The sequence below is a fragment of the Embiotoca jacksoni genome, unplaced genomic scaffold (genome assembly GCF_022577435.1).
Source record: "Embiotoca jacksoni isolate LCO1_2020_lvr unplaced genomic scaffold, fEmbJac1.0.p SCAF_18, whole genome shotgun sequence".
NCBI classification, from domain to species: domain Eukaryota; kingdom Metazoa; phylum Chordata; class Actinopteri; family Embiotocidae; genus Embiotoca; species Embiotoca jacksoni.
This window is the reverse complement of record NW_027185318.1, coordinates 7,977,086-7,994,314: the sequence shown is the minus strand read 5'-3', so window position 1 is coordinate 7,994,314 and position 17,229 is coordinate 7,977,086. Positions and strand designations below refer to the sequence as shown.

Here is a 17,229-nt window from a genome sequence, read left to right as displayed (position 1 = left end):
ATTTTTCAGCCAATAACAAGAAATTGTAAGAATTATGAGGCAGTGATCAACAGTTTCAAAGCTTTAGTTAAACCGTGCCCGTTAGCCACTAACATGAACTCAAAAACTACTCACCTGAGAACATATTGACGTCATTCTCTCGGATAGGTGAAAAATAAATAAAATTGAAAACACTGAGATAGATTGCCTAAAAAAACACTTGGGGGGACGTCAATGCGCCTGGGCGGCCCGCCTATGTAAGTCTATGAATGGGAAAGACTACATATTGTGAACATAAAAATATCATAGTTGTGTTCTCCAAAATTGCCTAAAAATGTTGGATGCGGTGACTGTCAACGATTCCGTTAGGAGGGTTTCCAGACCTATATTTTCATGCAGTGAATTTAGGTCTGGTATCATCAGGCCAGTTGGTCCGACCCGAAGTGGCACTAAATAAATAGATAAACAAACCAGATCATGCTGCTTTAAGTAGTCCACGTGTTCACTCATTGTTGGGCTTGACATGACCTGGCTGCCTGTCTCAAAATATTCCTCCTGACTTCAGAGTAATTCGTTTTGGGATGAGCCCCATTCCCCCGTGTCCCTAAATAAGAACCAGCAGGTAAACATAATTCGTAAATGAAACTGTTGATATGTGCAGATTTTTTTAATTTCTCAATTTTACGTTCACCTTAAGATTTCACAACATGGATTTTCCACGGAATACTGTACACATTACGTCAATCAACAAACCCAAAGGGGAAGCTCGAAGCAGTTTTAATCCTATTTTAAGTTTGCGTACAGTCATTTAAAAGTCTAAACATGTCCATTGGTAAATTGCCATTTTCATTCTTATCTTCCCCTCGTGAATTAAACAGCAAAAACAGACCATGACCTTAAAGCCTATTTTCTTAGTGAAAAATTAGTGTAAATGTTTGAAATCTATGTTTAATTTTTGTTAACAGGAGTAGTGGAATCCATTTCCCCAGACCTTTTTTTTTTTTTTTTTTTTTTTTTACACAAGTTGCGAGAACGTTTCTCAGAGTATTGATTGGCAGTCATCTCGGGATATCTTCACATACGACAGACATTAACAGTTCTCTTCAAAGTGCAGCCTTTCCTCTGTAGGAAAAAAAACCTTGTTTTCGACGCCGGTGTTGCGCTGCTCACTCGGGATGGATCTCAACACAAAGGCTTGCTGTGCCTCATGTTGTTGGCGCAGGTTCGGCCCACGTTGGCTCCCTCCAGGAGTAAATCAGAGAGTCGGTCCAGGCCGAGGCAAGTGGTGAGGGGGCTGATGAGGCCGTAGAGCCCCCCTAAGGTGATGCTGAGGGGCCAGCCAAAGCACAGCAGAACCAACAGCCACATAAGGCACCAGAAACAGGACCCACAGCTTGCCATCCTGGTCTGGAAGAAAGAGACGAAGTTTTAGAATGGGTGATAATTTGCTCGAAGCGGAGATTGGCATGCTTTGCAAAAGCCAAGGTGCTTTCACTTTGAGTTAAGGTGATCAACAACAGATTGTTTCGAATTTGTGTGGAAGTCTGGCTTAAAAAGCACTTTAGATTGCCCGCGATAGTGCCTTCCTCCCTGCAACGGCATCAAGAGTGTTTGCTGCGAGCGTCAACGCTTCTTCAGTGACGACGGGAGATTATCAGATTGAAACGTGCCCTGCACGACGATCTGGATGCTCCCCCCCGTCAGGATTAGGCAGCGGCCTCGACAAAGCGTGATAAACCGGCAACCTCAAGCAATAACCGCGGCCCGCTGAGGTCGACGGGCCGCCCACTTACACGGTGGCACTGGCACATTAGTCACCCGCTAATAGCAGATCAACGGAGATCATGCGTAACTTTTGTAATAAGCATCACCGTCAACACCGATAACAACAGCGGCAAGGAGGTTAATGTGCTGCTATTCTGAGCGGTTTAAAAAAAAAAAAAAAAAAATGCTTCTTGTATGAAAACTGCTAATTGGTGACTGCACAATGTGCGACTCTGTTCTGTGCGAGGATTTACGTCAAGTATAGTAGCGAACAAGAATTTGGAAGAGTAAGACTTTTCCGTGAAATGCAATATTAAGAGAAAGGAGTGGGACTGTACATGTTTTGTTTTTCTGTGATTAAAATCCACCAGAAAAATCTGCCCCGAGGCCCAGCCTTGAAGTTGAGATTGTGGAGCTGATGGTTTTTATGAGCGTGAAAGTGTTGTGCGCCGTCAGACTGATTCCCTAAGTCCGTTTTAGCTTTAAGACACGACGGTCAGATCGTCCCTCCCCTCCGGGCGCTGCCGTCTCGAATCTGCGCGACGTGTAATTTCCTGTTGTGACACCGCTGTCTCGTAGGGTCGGGCAACGCATTACGCATTCGGCACGAGCGCGTCCCGCGGTGGGTCCGATGCGTTTGGTAAACGCGCTCGCATTAAAAAAAAAAAAAAAAAAAAAAAAAAAAAAAAAAGTAGGAACACATCAGCCACCAAACATGCAATTATTTTAAAGGCAGAATGACAACGCACAACCGGGACAAGTGGATTCCTGACCCCCCCGCTGCACCCTCGGCCCTCATAAAACACTTTAACTCCACCGTTCCAACTTTATCGCACGCACTTTTTTTTTTTAACGACTGAACGACCGACATTCACTCTTGGAAAACGTCTCCTTAGATTTGAAGGTATTAAAAGTGTCGGGAGACGATTTTACCAGTCGGACTAAAGACCATTTTCAATTCCAAGTCAGCAAACCTGCAATGAACACGGTAGTTTTACCGCACGCTGTTAAGTCTCTTCGGTACATCAGCCCGTTAGCGAAGGTTAAAAGCGAGAGCTTTGCAAAAGTAGCTACTAACAGAATGAATACCTGTCGTGTGAGTATAAAAGTCATGTTCACCTTCGGCAGAGAAAAGCTTCTGGAGGAAGCGAGCGCCCCGGATTCCTTCTTGCTCCGCAGCGAGTGTCCCGGGTCCCGCTCGAGACGAGTCCAGAGATGATGCGAGCGTGCGCGAGCTGTAGTCACTTCCCACCAGTTAGCTCTAATTTACTCCAACAAAAAAGGACCACGGGCGACTGAATTCTCATGAGGCCAGCTGGGAGAAAAGAAAAAGTCAACTGGGAGGGTATTGCACAATGCAGACATTCATGTGACTCGGGGGAAATTATGCTCACTGTCATGGGTTTCTAGAGACTTATTAAGCGATACGGTACAACGTTTGTCGTTGCGGCTCCGTTTTAAGCCTGTTGCTGCATTTTATGTTTGTACGGTCTGAGTGATTAAATATTTCATCACGCGATACGGTGTATTGGTTCAGTCTCGTTGGCTCTGTGCCAACACTTCTGCCAGTCATATTCCCAGTCGCAGCCTCAGCCGACAGATACGATCTCTCTTCTCTAACCTCTCGTTCTAATCCTGTTCTCAGCAGACGCAACGAGTCCGAAATACTCGAGCGAACCTCGGCCTGAAATTCCCCGGCGCTCCGGAGATGGAAGAGAGGGGGAGAAAAAAAAGAAAAAAAAGAAAGACATTTCATGGCTCCACACTTGACTGAATGCAGAAAATGTGTCTCTCCACATCCATCAACACATGGTTCTCCGTCAGGTCTTTCAACTGGCCCGGGCGCAAGCAGCTGTGCAGCTGACCTGTTCTATCAGCCTGCCCGAGGTATGATGTAACAAATAACTTCTGGTGCATGATAATGAATACATTTCCAGTCTGTGTTTTTTTTTTTTGCCCACGGGGTCGTGTGGACCGCGTTAACCTCTTCGGTTTAATTCATTTCATTAATTTGGGGTCTAAATGACCCAGGTCCCGGTTGGAACTTGCCGCCGCGATGCTTCTTTCGACGTCGGCGCTCACGTCAAACCTGCTGGTCCTTCTTAAAAGTTTGGTCATCGGATCTGAACCGCAGCGCCGATCCAAGCTGGTGGGAACCGCTCGGCAGCGCTCTTCGCCGTCGGCACGCCGCGCAAACATTGTGAATGGCAGAGGATTTGCTGCTTGCCGGTTGAGTGACTGTGTGCACCCACAGGGCGAGTTGAAATCCCCGAGCATGCGCGCCGGCCCTTGGGTGAAGTCACTGACCTACAAATGCAGCTTAGTTGCAGCTTTTGTAGCTGGTATAGTTTAACCCAACGAGGGTCAATGAGATTTGAGCTATGCTTAACGCAGACGACGGAAGCAGATGAATGGATGGAAGTATCACAACAGGGCTTAAACATGTCGACGGTACACTATTTGTTCGGATATACGCGAGATGTATTAGTCTCTGGAAGAGTATTATGCGCTCTGCTGGCTGCATTTAAGTAGAATAACCGCGCCCCAGACAATAATAGGATTTCTATCTTTTTTTTTTTTTTAATAAAGTACTGATGGTAACAAATACAAAAAAAAATTGATATGTTTTAGAAAACAATAACGAAACATTATCTTCAGGATCTCCTTTCAGTAGAAAACAAATTCCCAATTCCTCACTCCACTTTTCTAGAGGGAACCCACTCGGCCCCTAAATAACCGTCCCGTGTGGCTCTACTGCTCTTTCTCCTCGGCGCTGTCCTCCCCTTCGCTGTCGCTGTCTCTGCCAGGGTGCTCTGGCATCTTAGCACGGGCTACTGTATCCTGGCTTCCTTCCCTCTCACTCGCGTCCTCTGATTTTGGCTCCGAGCTCGGCTCTCCTTCTGGGTTTTCCTGCTCCATGGGGGTTTCTTCCTGCGGCTCCTCAGAGCTGGCTGCTGCTTTCTCGAGCGCGGCATCTGTCTTGGTCTGTTGTGGAGGCAGAGCCAGTTTCTGCTGTTGCTGCTGATAAGCCGAAGGAAAGGGGGAAAATATCAGGAACCAGGAGGGAAAATATTTCCACTTTATTTGTTGATATTATACTGTAAAGTGCACAAACAGTAGCTGAAACTAATGAAGTCCTTACGCAACAGCCCTGCAAATTAATCAGTCTACTGGAAGAAATATGTGTCACTAGACAGTGCATTTGATTTATTTCTATTTGAATATATGAGGCGCTCAACATGATCGCATTAAAAAAACAAACTAAATTTGAATAACATTCAAATATAATTCATTAGTTTGAAACTTCATTTCAATAAACCGTGCGATGTATAAAATGACATTTGTTCGCTCTGAAACTCTTTAATTCAACTCTGTATACTTTCACATTCAGTTCTTAAATCTCTATTTCAGTTTGTGTGTCTCACATCCAGTCTTTGGCTGAAAAGAAGATCAGTGAATCTGCACTCTGTTGCTATTTCTCAATCAGCAACTGGTTTTCAGGAACGTTCTGAAAACAAACATTCCTGGAACATTTGTTTTAGAATGATTGGCTAAAAAAAAAAAAAAAAATAAGCTCTTTCAATCTCGATCGCTATTCCTGAAAGACTCGGATGTGTGGGACCCAAAAACACATTCCACAAACATTGCCGAGGTTACGTTTAACACCACACACACACACACACACACACACACACAACCGTCTCGAAAATGCATAGTGTGGATAACATCTCTCCCTTTTTGACGTGTTCTCTTAGTGTCATCTACTATTCTTTCTAAATGAGCACAAGAGACACTCCATGAGACTGAAAGATACAGTTGAAAAAAAAAAACACTCTCTGTCACTTTCATAAATTAAAAGTTTAAAGGTGAATGACGGAAGAGGAGTTTATGATGCTGTAGTACCCCTCGATAAACAGTCGCGTCTGCACTGCTGGTTGTTTTAAACCTTTTCTTGGAGACAATCAGTCGAAGGTTCTTACCTGTCTGTACTTCTGGGAGTTCTGGATCATGTGCATGTACATACTGTACACCAGGTTGGCCATCTCGGGCATGTTCTTCACGATTTGGTCGGCCTGTCCGGAGGCATCTCTCTGAAGCGCAGAAACAAAGGATTTCAATAAGAGAAGGACTGTTTTGAATCCGGGAAGGGATGTGAAGAGAATGATAATGAATAATTCTGTCTTGTTGGCAGTCACTCTTTCAGGCACCACCTGCTGAAGTATTGATCTGAGGCAAAAAAAAAAAAATGTGCCAGGAAACTGCAGTTCACCTGCTCGCTGTTACCCGTTTCTTATTTGAAAGCAAATTCCTCCCTCCAGCGATCGCTGCTCACATATCAAAAGAAGTGGAGGATGCAGAGTTTGTAATTTGACGGTATTAGTATGCAGACGGAGCCTTGCAGCCTAAACTGAGGAGTGAGGCGAGCAGAATATTTATTCTGCTGTGCTGTTTGCCTCCTAAATACGGGGGGGGGGGGTGATGCTCCCGGTGGCCCTGTGGGCATCACGGCAAAGTGGATGAGACCGAAAGCTTCGATACTGTAGAATTGAAATGTGAGAACATACACAGTTAAGTTGCAGTAAAATAAATAGTAAAAAAAAAACACCAAAAAAAACTGGGGCGTTAATGCGTTTCCCAGTGATTATACGTCACGTTTTACTCTCTCTCCACTTCTACCTACTAATAGTGCTGCATTGAGCAGTTGTGTTTGTATACCGACTTCTGAATTAGCACCGTTAACTAGCCCACGACAGCTCCGGTCGAGTGTTGCCGGACAAAATCTGACTTGGGAGTCTGCATCTGCGTGTAAACAGCAGGGGTTTAGTGACTCCAGATAGATGGGCTAGGCAGGGGCCGCATGTGTGCGCCCGAAAGAGCTGTCCCCGGTGGGGACGAACACTGGAGAGACACGGGAAGTGTCAAAGGCTATTGGGTATTTTAGACACCCCCGTTGCCACGCACGCCCGTCATTGAGACACACTGACCAGACAGCAGCCGTCTCATGCAACGGGTTTGCCTTCTGACCTTTGGGGGTTAAATATAGTCAGGACCCGTGTTTCCCCCCCCCCCCCCGCTTGCAGATGGTCCCTGCAGAGCGCTGTGAACAGGCCGGGGCCTATGGGCAAAGCTGCGGTAAGACACGGGGACCAGTGAGGACCAACGGGATTGGAGATTCCATTCAGAATATAGAGGCAGGATTAAGCAGAAGTCATTGGGTGGGGGGGGGGGGGGTGCCGTGGCAACACTGACGTGGTTGAGATGATGGGGAAATGGGCGCTGGGCCCGGAACGTGGGAAAGTAAGCTCATTTCTTATCAGCAGATCTGGTGCTTGAGTACCTCATAATCAGCCAAATATAATGAAGTAGGAGAGTTTTGCGCCTCAGTAGACTAGTGAGTGTGTGTGTGTGTGTGTGCGCGTGTGTGTGCGCGCGCACGTACAGGCTGTTCCTGGCTGTAGTACTCGTGTGGTCTGATGTGCAGCTGCAGTGGTCTGGCAGTGAGCTGGTTGAAGGCAGGAGTCAGTTCGAAGCAGTTCTGGAACAGTGACACTCGGGCAAAGATGTACAGACCCAGTCTGGCTCTTGACATGGCCACCACGAGACGCCTGACGTCCCTGTGGGGGGGATAGAGAGAAAAAAGAGTTGATAATTGGTTTGATGTAAAAGGGGAGGTTCGGGGGAGGGAATCAAAGAGACGTGAAGGGGTGGGGAAGGAACGTGTGAAATTGTAAGAAGAGAAGAAGCTATGTGTAGGGGGCAAAAACAAAAACTCGAGTAAAAAGGATCGCAGTGAAAGGATCAAGGGAAAGACTGAAGGGGAAAAGGCAAAGTGGCGTAGGAGGAGAGAGGTTTAGTCAAGGATAGGCAGCACTAGGTGAGGGGGGGGGGGGGGCAAATATAGATGCCGAGAGCGAAATAAAAGAGTGGAAGGCTAAGGGCGTGGATAAGCACAGCAGACAAAGAAAAGGGAGAGGAGGGCGAGCAGAGAAAAGGGTAGAGAGGTTACTTTCTCTTGACATCCAGTAGAATTAAGAGATTAGCAACAGAGGAGTTATTTCTCTGAGAAAAGGAGGAATCCTGCTTGTGCTTGCTGTACCAGCCAAAAGTGGCTGTTTATCTTCCCCACAGTGAGATAATGCCACTGAAGGTCTATATATCGGTCTATATAGAAGTCTGAATGCTTGAAAAAACACACAGCGAGCACTGGATCTTAACACACTGTGAGACAAAAGTTAAGCTCCAGTCTGTTTCTCTACTGTATGTTAACACATGCAGGAAGGAAGGCGGAGGACGTTGGTAGGCTTTCAAAAGCCACAACAATGTGCGCCGTCACAAAGTGTACCAATAAAAAAAAATAAAAAAAAAAGGGGGTTCCTTTCAACCTATTTTTATCCTGTCAAATCTGTCTGTGTTGGGTTGTTTTGATGACCTCATGGAACGGTGCAAAATATAACCATCTAGCTGACGTCCGAAATTGGCAGTATTGAGACAAAAACATAGTGTTACTGAGAACCACAGAGCTTGGAAGACGACACGGCACTTGAGAGGGAGGAAGTCTTTGGCTCACTGAAAACCATGCTGTTTGATGTAGATGAATATGGCACACTATCGTGTTTCTGTCGACGCAGCCACAGATACACACCAACACATTGCACATACTGAAATGCAGCCAAAAACTGTGGAATGTAGAGTCCACCTGAGCACTTCATGAGATTAAGAGGATTAATCTTTGCAATACGCGTGATGAGTTTCGTGAATGTGCCGAAAAAGGCTTATGGGAAGTATCGTGAAGGGTGCGCGTGAGCAGCCCATACACTAATAAATAAGTAAATAAATGACTGCACATTTCAGGCCAAAACAAAGAAACGGGGCAAAATTAAACGTGAAAGCACAATATTTCCACAGAGACAAACTCCAACAGCCTACACCAATGAGCACAGAGCTGTAGAGGAGAGGAACCAATCATGAAGCCCGATAGCCTGTGGACATGGCACGACTAAGAGACGCCCACCTGGACTGTGCTGTGTGACATGACAGGGCAAAGTGGACGAATACCATTTCTGTGTGTGTTCCCACATATGTGTGTTTGTGTGTGCGCGTGTGTGTGTGTGTGCGTGTACATGTCAGAGCGTGTCTGGATCTGTGCTTCCCTGTCAAAGTGTGTGCGCTCCTGCATGTGAGCGTGCCCATGCGTATCAGCAGGAATGCTTCTACTGTCAAAGCAAGGGTCAGCTCATCATATGGTCAGCTGGGTCCCCTGCGGTTGTCACGGCAGCAGATTGCCATGAGGAGAGACGCAGGAACAGTGGACAGAGGAAGAGGAGGAGGAGAATGGAGAGGTAATAGTCAGCGGTACACCACAGTGATCCCAGTATGGGAAAAAAAAAAAAAAAAAACACAATGGACGGCATGAGGAATTCCCATTAATCATTGCTCCTTCGACCATTCAGAAGCGTCAGGGACACCAAGATATGAATGGATATTAATAAATCTATCAAAATGGGATTAACAAAATATTTTATTGATATTTTAATTGTTATATTATTAAAGTTGAACACTTCTATCCACTAAATACTAAATAAGTTAAGTGCTCTTAATCAAAACATTTGACTTTCGGCCTCTAACATATTTGAAATTGAATTTCCCCATTTACAGGCAAATACTGTACAACAAGGACTGTGTAAATGTGTTGTGTTACACTGTGTGAGGTGGGTCTCGTAAAAATCTACATCTCGCTCTCTGAACTTGGTTTTCTTCTTTGAGTCACACAAGCTTTTTTTTCTTCCTTCGTCTCCGTTATTTTTGCTTCGTGCGTGCATGTGTTTATTTCTTTAAATTGAAAACGGTCAATGTCTTCAACATCATCATTTCATGACTTCTTCTGATTGGTTGGTCTTAACAGCAGTCACACTGTGAGAACTTGGGTCTTAAAGTTCTGACTGCCCGAGTTTGGATGTGTCCAATTAGTGCAATCTAGGACCACAGTTTGACCACATTTCTCTAATCACTTTCAACTTAAAATCTTGGACAGCCAAAGTGCAACAATAAATATTGGTCAAAATCAAAATCCGAAATAAAGTTAAAAAAAAAAAAAAAGTTTCATACTCATAAACTAAGATGACGTGTATTCATGCAGGAATCTGTCATTCATAGTGAAGACGCCGATATGAAACTAGGTTTTCATGGCCTTGAAAGTCATTGTTGTTAAAAAATCCTAATCCAGGAGAATAGCAGCACCAGGACTATTTTTTTTACCTCCACACTGAATAATAGCAACACTGAGAATAATATATATATAAATAATGTAATATCCAGTGTAAGACAAGATCAAATGAATGATACATAGACGAGAGCAGGCCCTGCCAGCAAGATAAACTAGCGCTCTCCGTGGCCTGCTGCACTCTCATTCTCGACTACATCAGGTCACTGCTCTATCTGGGAGATGAGGAAAGAACAAAATAGAGTTTTTAAGTGTTTTCTCAGCAACGCTGTGGGTTGGGGGGGGGGGGGGGGGTGTAGAAGGGGAGCTTGTATTTGGCCGCAAAAGGAATGGCTTTTTATTTGTTTCCGGGGGTCCAATTTGCAGACGGTCCGATGTGAGGGCGGGTGAACACGCTGTGATAAAGCCGTGAGCCGTGCGATTCCAGCAGCAGCTACTGTACATCACAGCCAGCGTGGAGTAAAGAAGTTCTGTGGATGGGTTCGGCCGCGACTGTCTGGAATTAAAAACATGAAATATAAAGACCTCGTTTGGATTTCACGGCAGCTGAGGAGTGAAAGGCCACTCGACTGCAAATCAATTCGGTGAAATGAGTAGGGAACCGAGAAGGAGAGGGAGCAGAGAGATCAGGAGACGACGCTGAGGAGAGGCCGGAGAGGGAGAATAGTTGAGCGGGAGAACAATGGGACGTGGTGTGAAAAGGCCGGTTATCCATCGTGTCTCTCACCGACTGCTTTATAGTTTGCCTTTGATCAGAAATGAGCTCTTTGTTTGTCACTCTCAGCCCAATCATCAGAGCACAACGGCTTCCCTAAACCAGACCAAAAACTAGTCAGCTCCTGTCCTGAAGCACCTTTATCCTTCCTCGTATTAAAATTGAGCTCACACAGACGTTAACGCAGCAACAGTTACTTCCTTCAGCAAGCATCGCTTAGTAGTTCCACATGACAAAAAGAGAAAAGCCTCCCGAGATCAGCCGTCTCAAGAGAGTTTAGTCGCAACGTTTGTGCCGTGTTGTTTCTCTGGAGGATGTTTATCTTAGGTGTACTTCTTATTACACAACTATATTTATGGAAGAATTGCTGCTGGGAGGCGGGAGGCTATTTTGGATCAGGTCTATTTTTCTGCTTTGGCATGCATGGAGGTAATTACCTTAGGTGTCCCACAGCTTTGGTGCGGACCAGTGAGAGGATGATGTAGTCGTTCTGCTGACCCTGGAACCTGTCCACCGTTGTAACCTGCGCACACACACACACACACACACACACACACACACAAACATATTCATTATTCAACAAAACAACACACAAACACATAAATATCAAAGATATGCTAACTACGCTCGGGCAGCTGATGCACTTTGCAAAGTAAATGAGTGTTTGCATTTGAGGCAGGTGGATGGATTTAGCTGAAATGTTTAGAAACATGAGTGAGACTGCTTTCCGTCTTAAACTCTTTTATTTATTTCTGAGGGAGAACGGCGAGCGCCGGCGTTTTCTTGTTATTGCCGTTATCGCTGTGGGCCACATGGGCAGCCGGCAGGGTTAATACGGCTTAGAGGGCATTTGCTACCACTGGCCTCTTACCTGGGGCCCCTGAGAATCAGGGCCAAGGTACTCGGGGCCACGCTGCTTGACTGAATCAGAGATTATTTCAGGGAGACGGAGAATGAAGTGGCTTTCTCTGGCATTTTTTTTTTTTTTTCTCAAAGCAAAAGGGAACTCGTGTCAGCCAATTTGCTTTCATACTCTGGTAATCCTGTCTTGCTGGGAAGCGGTCTGATCCTCGCAGAGAACAGAGCTGTGTTTTGTCAGTGACGTTACCTTACATAATAAAGACAACAGAAAGCGCACGCACTTGAATCTTGATAGAAGGACGGTGAAATTACCGAGATGCAACCCTGTAAAAACGTAACAGCGCGCGCAGACGGCTCTAGCAGCACCGTAACGTGTGAGCTGCTCCCGCAGACCACGGCCGGCAGTCAAAATCTGATCATTTGCAAATCCGTATCTCTGCTGAGTGACAGGCTGCATTATGTATTGAAAGTGTTCCGATTTGATCTTTGTGTGGCAATCCTTATTTTATTACACTGGTTGCTATAGTAATGACATTGCGCCTGAAAGTAAAAGCAGATCACATGAACAAAACTAAAATGGACGTTAATGAAATGAGTTTGCTCATATACCACATGGCGATGTGGAGCCGCGGTGCAGGTTTTATAAAAAATAATGAGACAGCGTTGGGGACACAGGAGGCATAACTGCTCTGCTTTAGTTCATGCAGCTGTCACTGCCAGCGAGGAGTGTGGTTCAGACAGACCAGCTGTGACTGACTCCGTCCTCCACTAAGATAACATGTTTCACCTACGAGTGATGAACCCATGAACTTTACATGGAGTCAAAAGTGAAAGAAAAAGGGATAAAAAAAAAAAAACAACCACAAAAAAAACCCCCACACAACAACCCTGAAATCTGATTAAAGCAGACATATCTAACATCAGATTTTGTGATTTGTGACTGTTCACACTTCCTACATATCAGATCACAAGCACGTACGCGCATAAATCAGATTTTACAGACAGTCTGATCATCTCGCACGTCACCTGAACAGTCCGTGGCCGGGTTTCTTTTGAGTGTGACGATGAATTTGGTCTCGAAAGGATTCAGGACTCTTCTGTCTTCGAGCATGTAGCACAGACTTTTTGTGTACCTGTGATAATATTGTCATGTTCAAATGGCTACTTTGGACACCCTCAAAGTTATGTGATACACAACATGACTCAAAAAAAAAATCTTGTCAGATTAAAAGCGAATAGCACAAGTGTGTGAGCATACAAAATTCAGGGGAGAAGTTAACGACAACTCCTAAGGTGCATCTCAGCGAAATTCAATCCGTGTTTCGAATTCACTCCGATTCACACGCCTGACTACAACCTTCCATTTAGCAACTTACATGAGGTTACATAGACAAAACAAGTCATAAACACTACTCCACAGTTATATAGGCCATATGCTGAAAACGAGAGAGAGATTGGCCTGCGCTCTCTATGGATCCATGCTCTACAGTGGATCAATAGGACAACAGCTGCTACTGAGAAGCCACACAGGCCCAGGACTACAGCAACCATCATACAAACCAGCCATGCTATATAAACCATCCGGCGGTTGTGGTTACTTCCTGTTGTAGAGGTCAACTTTCGGTGAACCTGGAACTCTCTTTGCCCTTTTGGATAAAAGGAAGAAAATCTAGGCAGAGTGTGTTTGTTTTTGTGTGTGTGTGTGTGTGTGTGTGTGTGTGTGTGTGTGTGTGTGTGTGTGTGTGTGTGTGTGTGTGTGTTGTGCGCGTGCAAAAGTGAGAGCGATGGTGCTAATGAGGTATATATTTATGTCTCCCTGTTGCTATGTGAAACAGGTGCAGCACAAGAGGCAACGATATGTTGGTTTTTACAAGAGCGTGAGGCATCGTGGGGCTGTATGTTCAAGTCAAATGTTTAATGAATGAAACAGGGAGTCTTGTTTTGGAGAGAAGGGGTGCTGAAGAGAGCGAGTTATTCTTAACCCACAGACAGTGACAGCGAAGCCCGGATCGACAATCTCCCCAAGGCGTAGCATTTTGCATGGTGTTTAGTTATTTATGAGAAATCTTCCAGAGAGAGAGAGAATTACAGAGGTCATGTCATTGTGGCACAGGCATGTCTGTGGACACAGGGAAGCAGGCAGGCAGGCAGGCAGGCAGGCAGGCAGGCAGGCAGGCAGGCAGGCAGGCAGGCAGGCAGGCAGACAGACAGACAGACAGACAGACACAGGTTTGCTGCTTAGAGAAGCTATTTTACTGACAATCATCTCACCCTTTTTCTCATTGTCATGAAGACAATGACACTCTCTCTCAGCTAATAGTCAGCCATGGATCTCTGCTCTCTTTCTGTCTTTGTTACTGACTCTATCCATCCTGCTATGTCTTATTCATGGCAATTACCGCCTGCAATGTGCAGAAGTCAGACTGATGGATTCTTCAATTTTTCACAAGAGACACCCAGAGATGGCAGAGGCAACAGTCTCACGTCCTCGTGTCTCAGGGTGTCATGTCTGACTAAAAAAAAAAAAAATGAAAAAATAAAGAATGCAGGGAAATCACATGTTTCTCATTTATGTCAACATATCAGATTAAAAGACATCCTGGTTCCGGTCACACAGTTTTTGTGTTGTAAAGGAGACTCCTGCTCTCAGTAAATTAAGTTCATGCGTGTGGAAGAGCTACAGAGGAGGACATAACATGAATTCAACAATAAACAGGCACATCTTTTGTCTCCTATTCATCTTTCTTTGACCCAGCAGATCCTGGCAACCTGACTAACTGAAGACACATTAGTAACAATGTATTACTGCTTTGTTGGAGTGAGGTTCTGCAGTTTAAAGCTCTGGCTTGTGACCTGGATGAATAAATACTTTCCTGACGTTTAAAAATGCATAACTGCATGCACACTGTATGTATGCGAAGTGCTGTGTGTGAGATTCAGCAGACAGCTTCAGCTAGAGTGTTTGATTCGAGGACTGCGACTGGTGCTAACTGGCCTTCCTCTCCTTTTCTGTCTAATTAAAAGTCATCACAGTAAAGTAAGCTGGCTGTTGACATTTGCTTGGTTTTAGCCATTGTGACACATTGTGAGACACACTGTGGACCCAAAGCTCAGCACCATGACCTTTCAGCTGCTCAGCATTTTCCCCACAAGAGCCCCTCTTTCTTTTCCGTCTCTCTCCCCCTCCCTGGCTATCTTTCATCTCAGCCAATCTAACATGCTGTCACTCCTGTCACTTTATTACTGGACATGCATACTGACTAAGTCCATGAGCGCGCTGAATGACGCTTTATGTCTTAACATTGCAGGACATTTTACATAGCTAAGCACAATTTCTGGCCAGCTGTCAGAACAGGGACTATCCTGAGACACAGAGCAACATGGTAGGGTAGCGCTGCACAAACTACAGACACAACAACAGGAACTCAGTGGGCACACACCAGCCCTGCAGGTGGTAGAACGCAACATTAATTTAGACTCCAAACTGCTATTATAAATGACTCGCAGGGATCCACTTCCTGCCTACTTGTTTCTACACAAAATGGCCCCAATATATCAGTGACCCATTTTTAACTCTTCAGTAGTAACAAACAGGGTTCAGGGAGACTGTCACAAAGTTAGGAAAGTTGGCAAAGTACTGAGAGACAAACTCACATTGTTGGTTCTTTTCATGACATTTGTTGAAAATAAGAAGAACTAGAATTACTGCAAGACGGTCAACAGTGTTTCAAATATGGATGTTGCTGCAAAGAAGCTAAAAATTATAAAACTTCTCACACACAGATCTATACAATTACAAAATGTTTAAGGTGGACACCCAAGATTAGTGTCACCAATTCAGTATCTGACCAAATGTAAAATATGGTCAGTTTCCTCTTCTGTTCCTGAGTTATGGTGTTGAACAATAGCCAGAAAAATGTTTTTTTTTGCAGAACATTATTATGTCACAATGAAGTTGATCTTTGTCCCTTTGGATATAAAATATCATCACTTCACCCTTTTAGACTTTTGTGGGAAACAAGTGTATGAATTCTTGCGTTAATGGCCAGAAATGTGTTTTTTGAGGTCACAGTGACTTCGACCACCAACATCTAATTAAATTATTTTTGCATCCAAGTAAATGTTTGTGCCAAGTTTGAAGAAAATTCCTGGAGGAGGTGACAACCCGAAAAATATAATGCCTCCAGCCAAGACTCTCGCAGAGGCAGAAAATCCAGAAGGATTTAAAATGCAGAATAACTTCAAATACTTAGTATATAAATCATAAATCATGATAATATTGAGAATGATTTTTAAGGCCAAAAGATGAAGAAACAGAATTTAGGCTTTATATTGGTAACATGATCAAGAGACTCGCTGCTGATGTTTTTGCCCGAGATCTCCTCTTTCATCTTCATAAACAGGCTAGTGTGGAGAACTACTTTGCTTTAGTTCTAAACTAGACAACAAACACCAAAAAAAATTCAACACTTCTAAACTGGTCCTGATATTTTCGAGAGCACCCTCTGTTACTACGAACAAAAAAACAACTTAGAATAACTGTTTAAGTTGTTTTCACTCTAATCCTGTTACTTTCCCTGCAACGACTGAATAGTCTGTGACATTGTTAAGTGTGTGAAAAGCATAAAGTACAGACACCGAAGAAAGGTGAGAAGATGTGGGCCTGGTAAAAGGAATGAAGCGAGAGGAAAAGATAACCTGAGGCTAGTGAGTAAAGTGAGTAATTTATCGGTACAAACAGAATAGGGATGGGAGACTGTGCCAGCGGGGTTACTGATTTAACACGGTGTAAAGAAAGGAAAGAAAAAGAGGAGAGACACGAGGAGTTCAGGCTAGATGAAGACTACCCAACAGTATCCTTCAGTTATGAACAGAATTGACATGTTTCCTGCATTCACACTCCTTCACACACACGCACACGCACGCACGCACGCACGCACGCACACACACACACACACACACACACACAGACAGACAGACAGACAGACAGACAGACAGACAGACAGACAGACAGACACACTTCATTGAGTTAGATTTACAGAGGTATGCAGTTGGCTGGTATGCAGGAAGTGTCCTGCTCAATCTGGTCTTATGACTGGCTTTAAAAGTCTCATGATATGATGGAGTCGGACAATGAAGCCACTGAAAAAACATACTTGTAGCTGTTTAAGTAAATCAAGATTCTTAATGAGCCACTCCCTCTTCTACCCAACAGGAACCATTGAGATTCACTAAAACTCAAATATTACTGTATGTTACATGATGAGGATAAAAGGCTGGTGGGAAAATCTGTAGTTAAAATGTATAAATCCACTTAAACTGCACAGGGAAGGAGAGAAGAGTGTGTGTGTGTGTGTGTGTGTGTGTGTATGTGTGTGTGTGTGTGTCTGTGATAATGGGAGGCAGAAACACCAAAAGCCTTGTGAGAATTGAGAGCTGTGAATTTCTTTTGTCAGTGTGACGGTGAAGAAGATGTTGTTGGTGCATTGATTGCAGCTGACATCCAGAGGTGTGAAGAAGCTCTTCATGTGTAGGTCATGTGTGTTGTGTATGTTCCCACTAAACTAGCCTGAGTCCTACATATATTTATGAGGTGAAAACATGTCTGCTGGGATTGGGGGGGTTCCTTCCTGACAGCAGAGAAGAAATGTGACACCTTTTAGTGATATTGCATGTGGACTCGGGTGTG

General features: G+C 44.5%; 1 protein-coding gene across 1 annotated transcript in view; it reads right to left on the bottom strand.

The window, feature by feature from the left end:
* Positions 1-611: 611 nt before the first annotated feature.
* The window catches only part of aqr (aquarius intron-binding spliceosomal factor), a 52,603-nt gene continuing 35,985 nt past the window's right edge, over positions 612-17,229 (bottom strand). The window contains exons 33-37 of the mRNA XM_069152499.1: positions 11,117-11,202; positions 7,184-7,358; positions 5,724-5,834; positions 2,863-4,764; positions 612-1,386 (exon numbers count right to left, since the gene is read on the bottom strand). Of these exons, the coding sequence (XP_069008600.1) occupies positions 4,495-4,764; positions 5,724-5,834; positions 7,184-7,358; positions 11,117-11,202 (642 nt within the window). The 3' untranslated portion in view covers positions 612-1,386; positions 2,863-4,494. The remainder of the gene's footprint in view (positions 1,387-2,862; positions 4,765-5,723; positions 5,835-7,183; positions 7,359-11,116; positions 11,203-17,229) is intronic.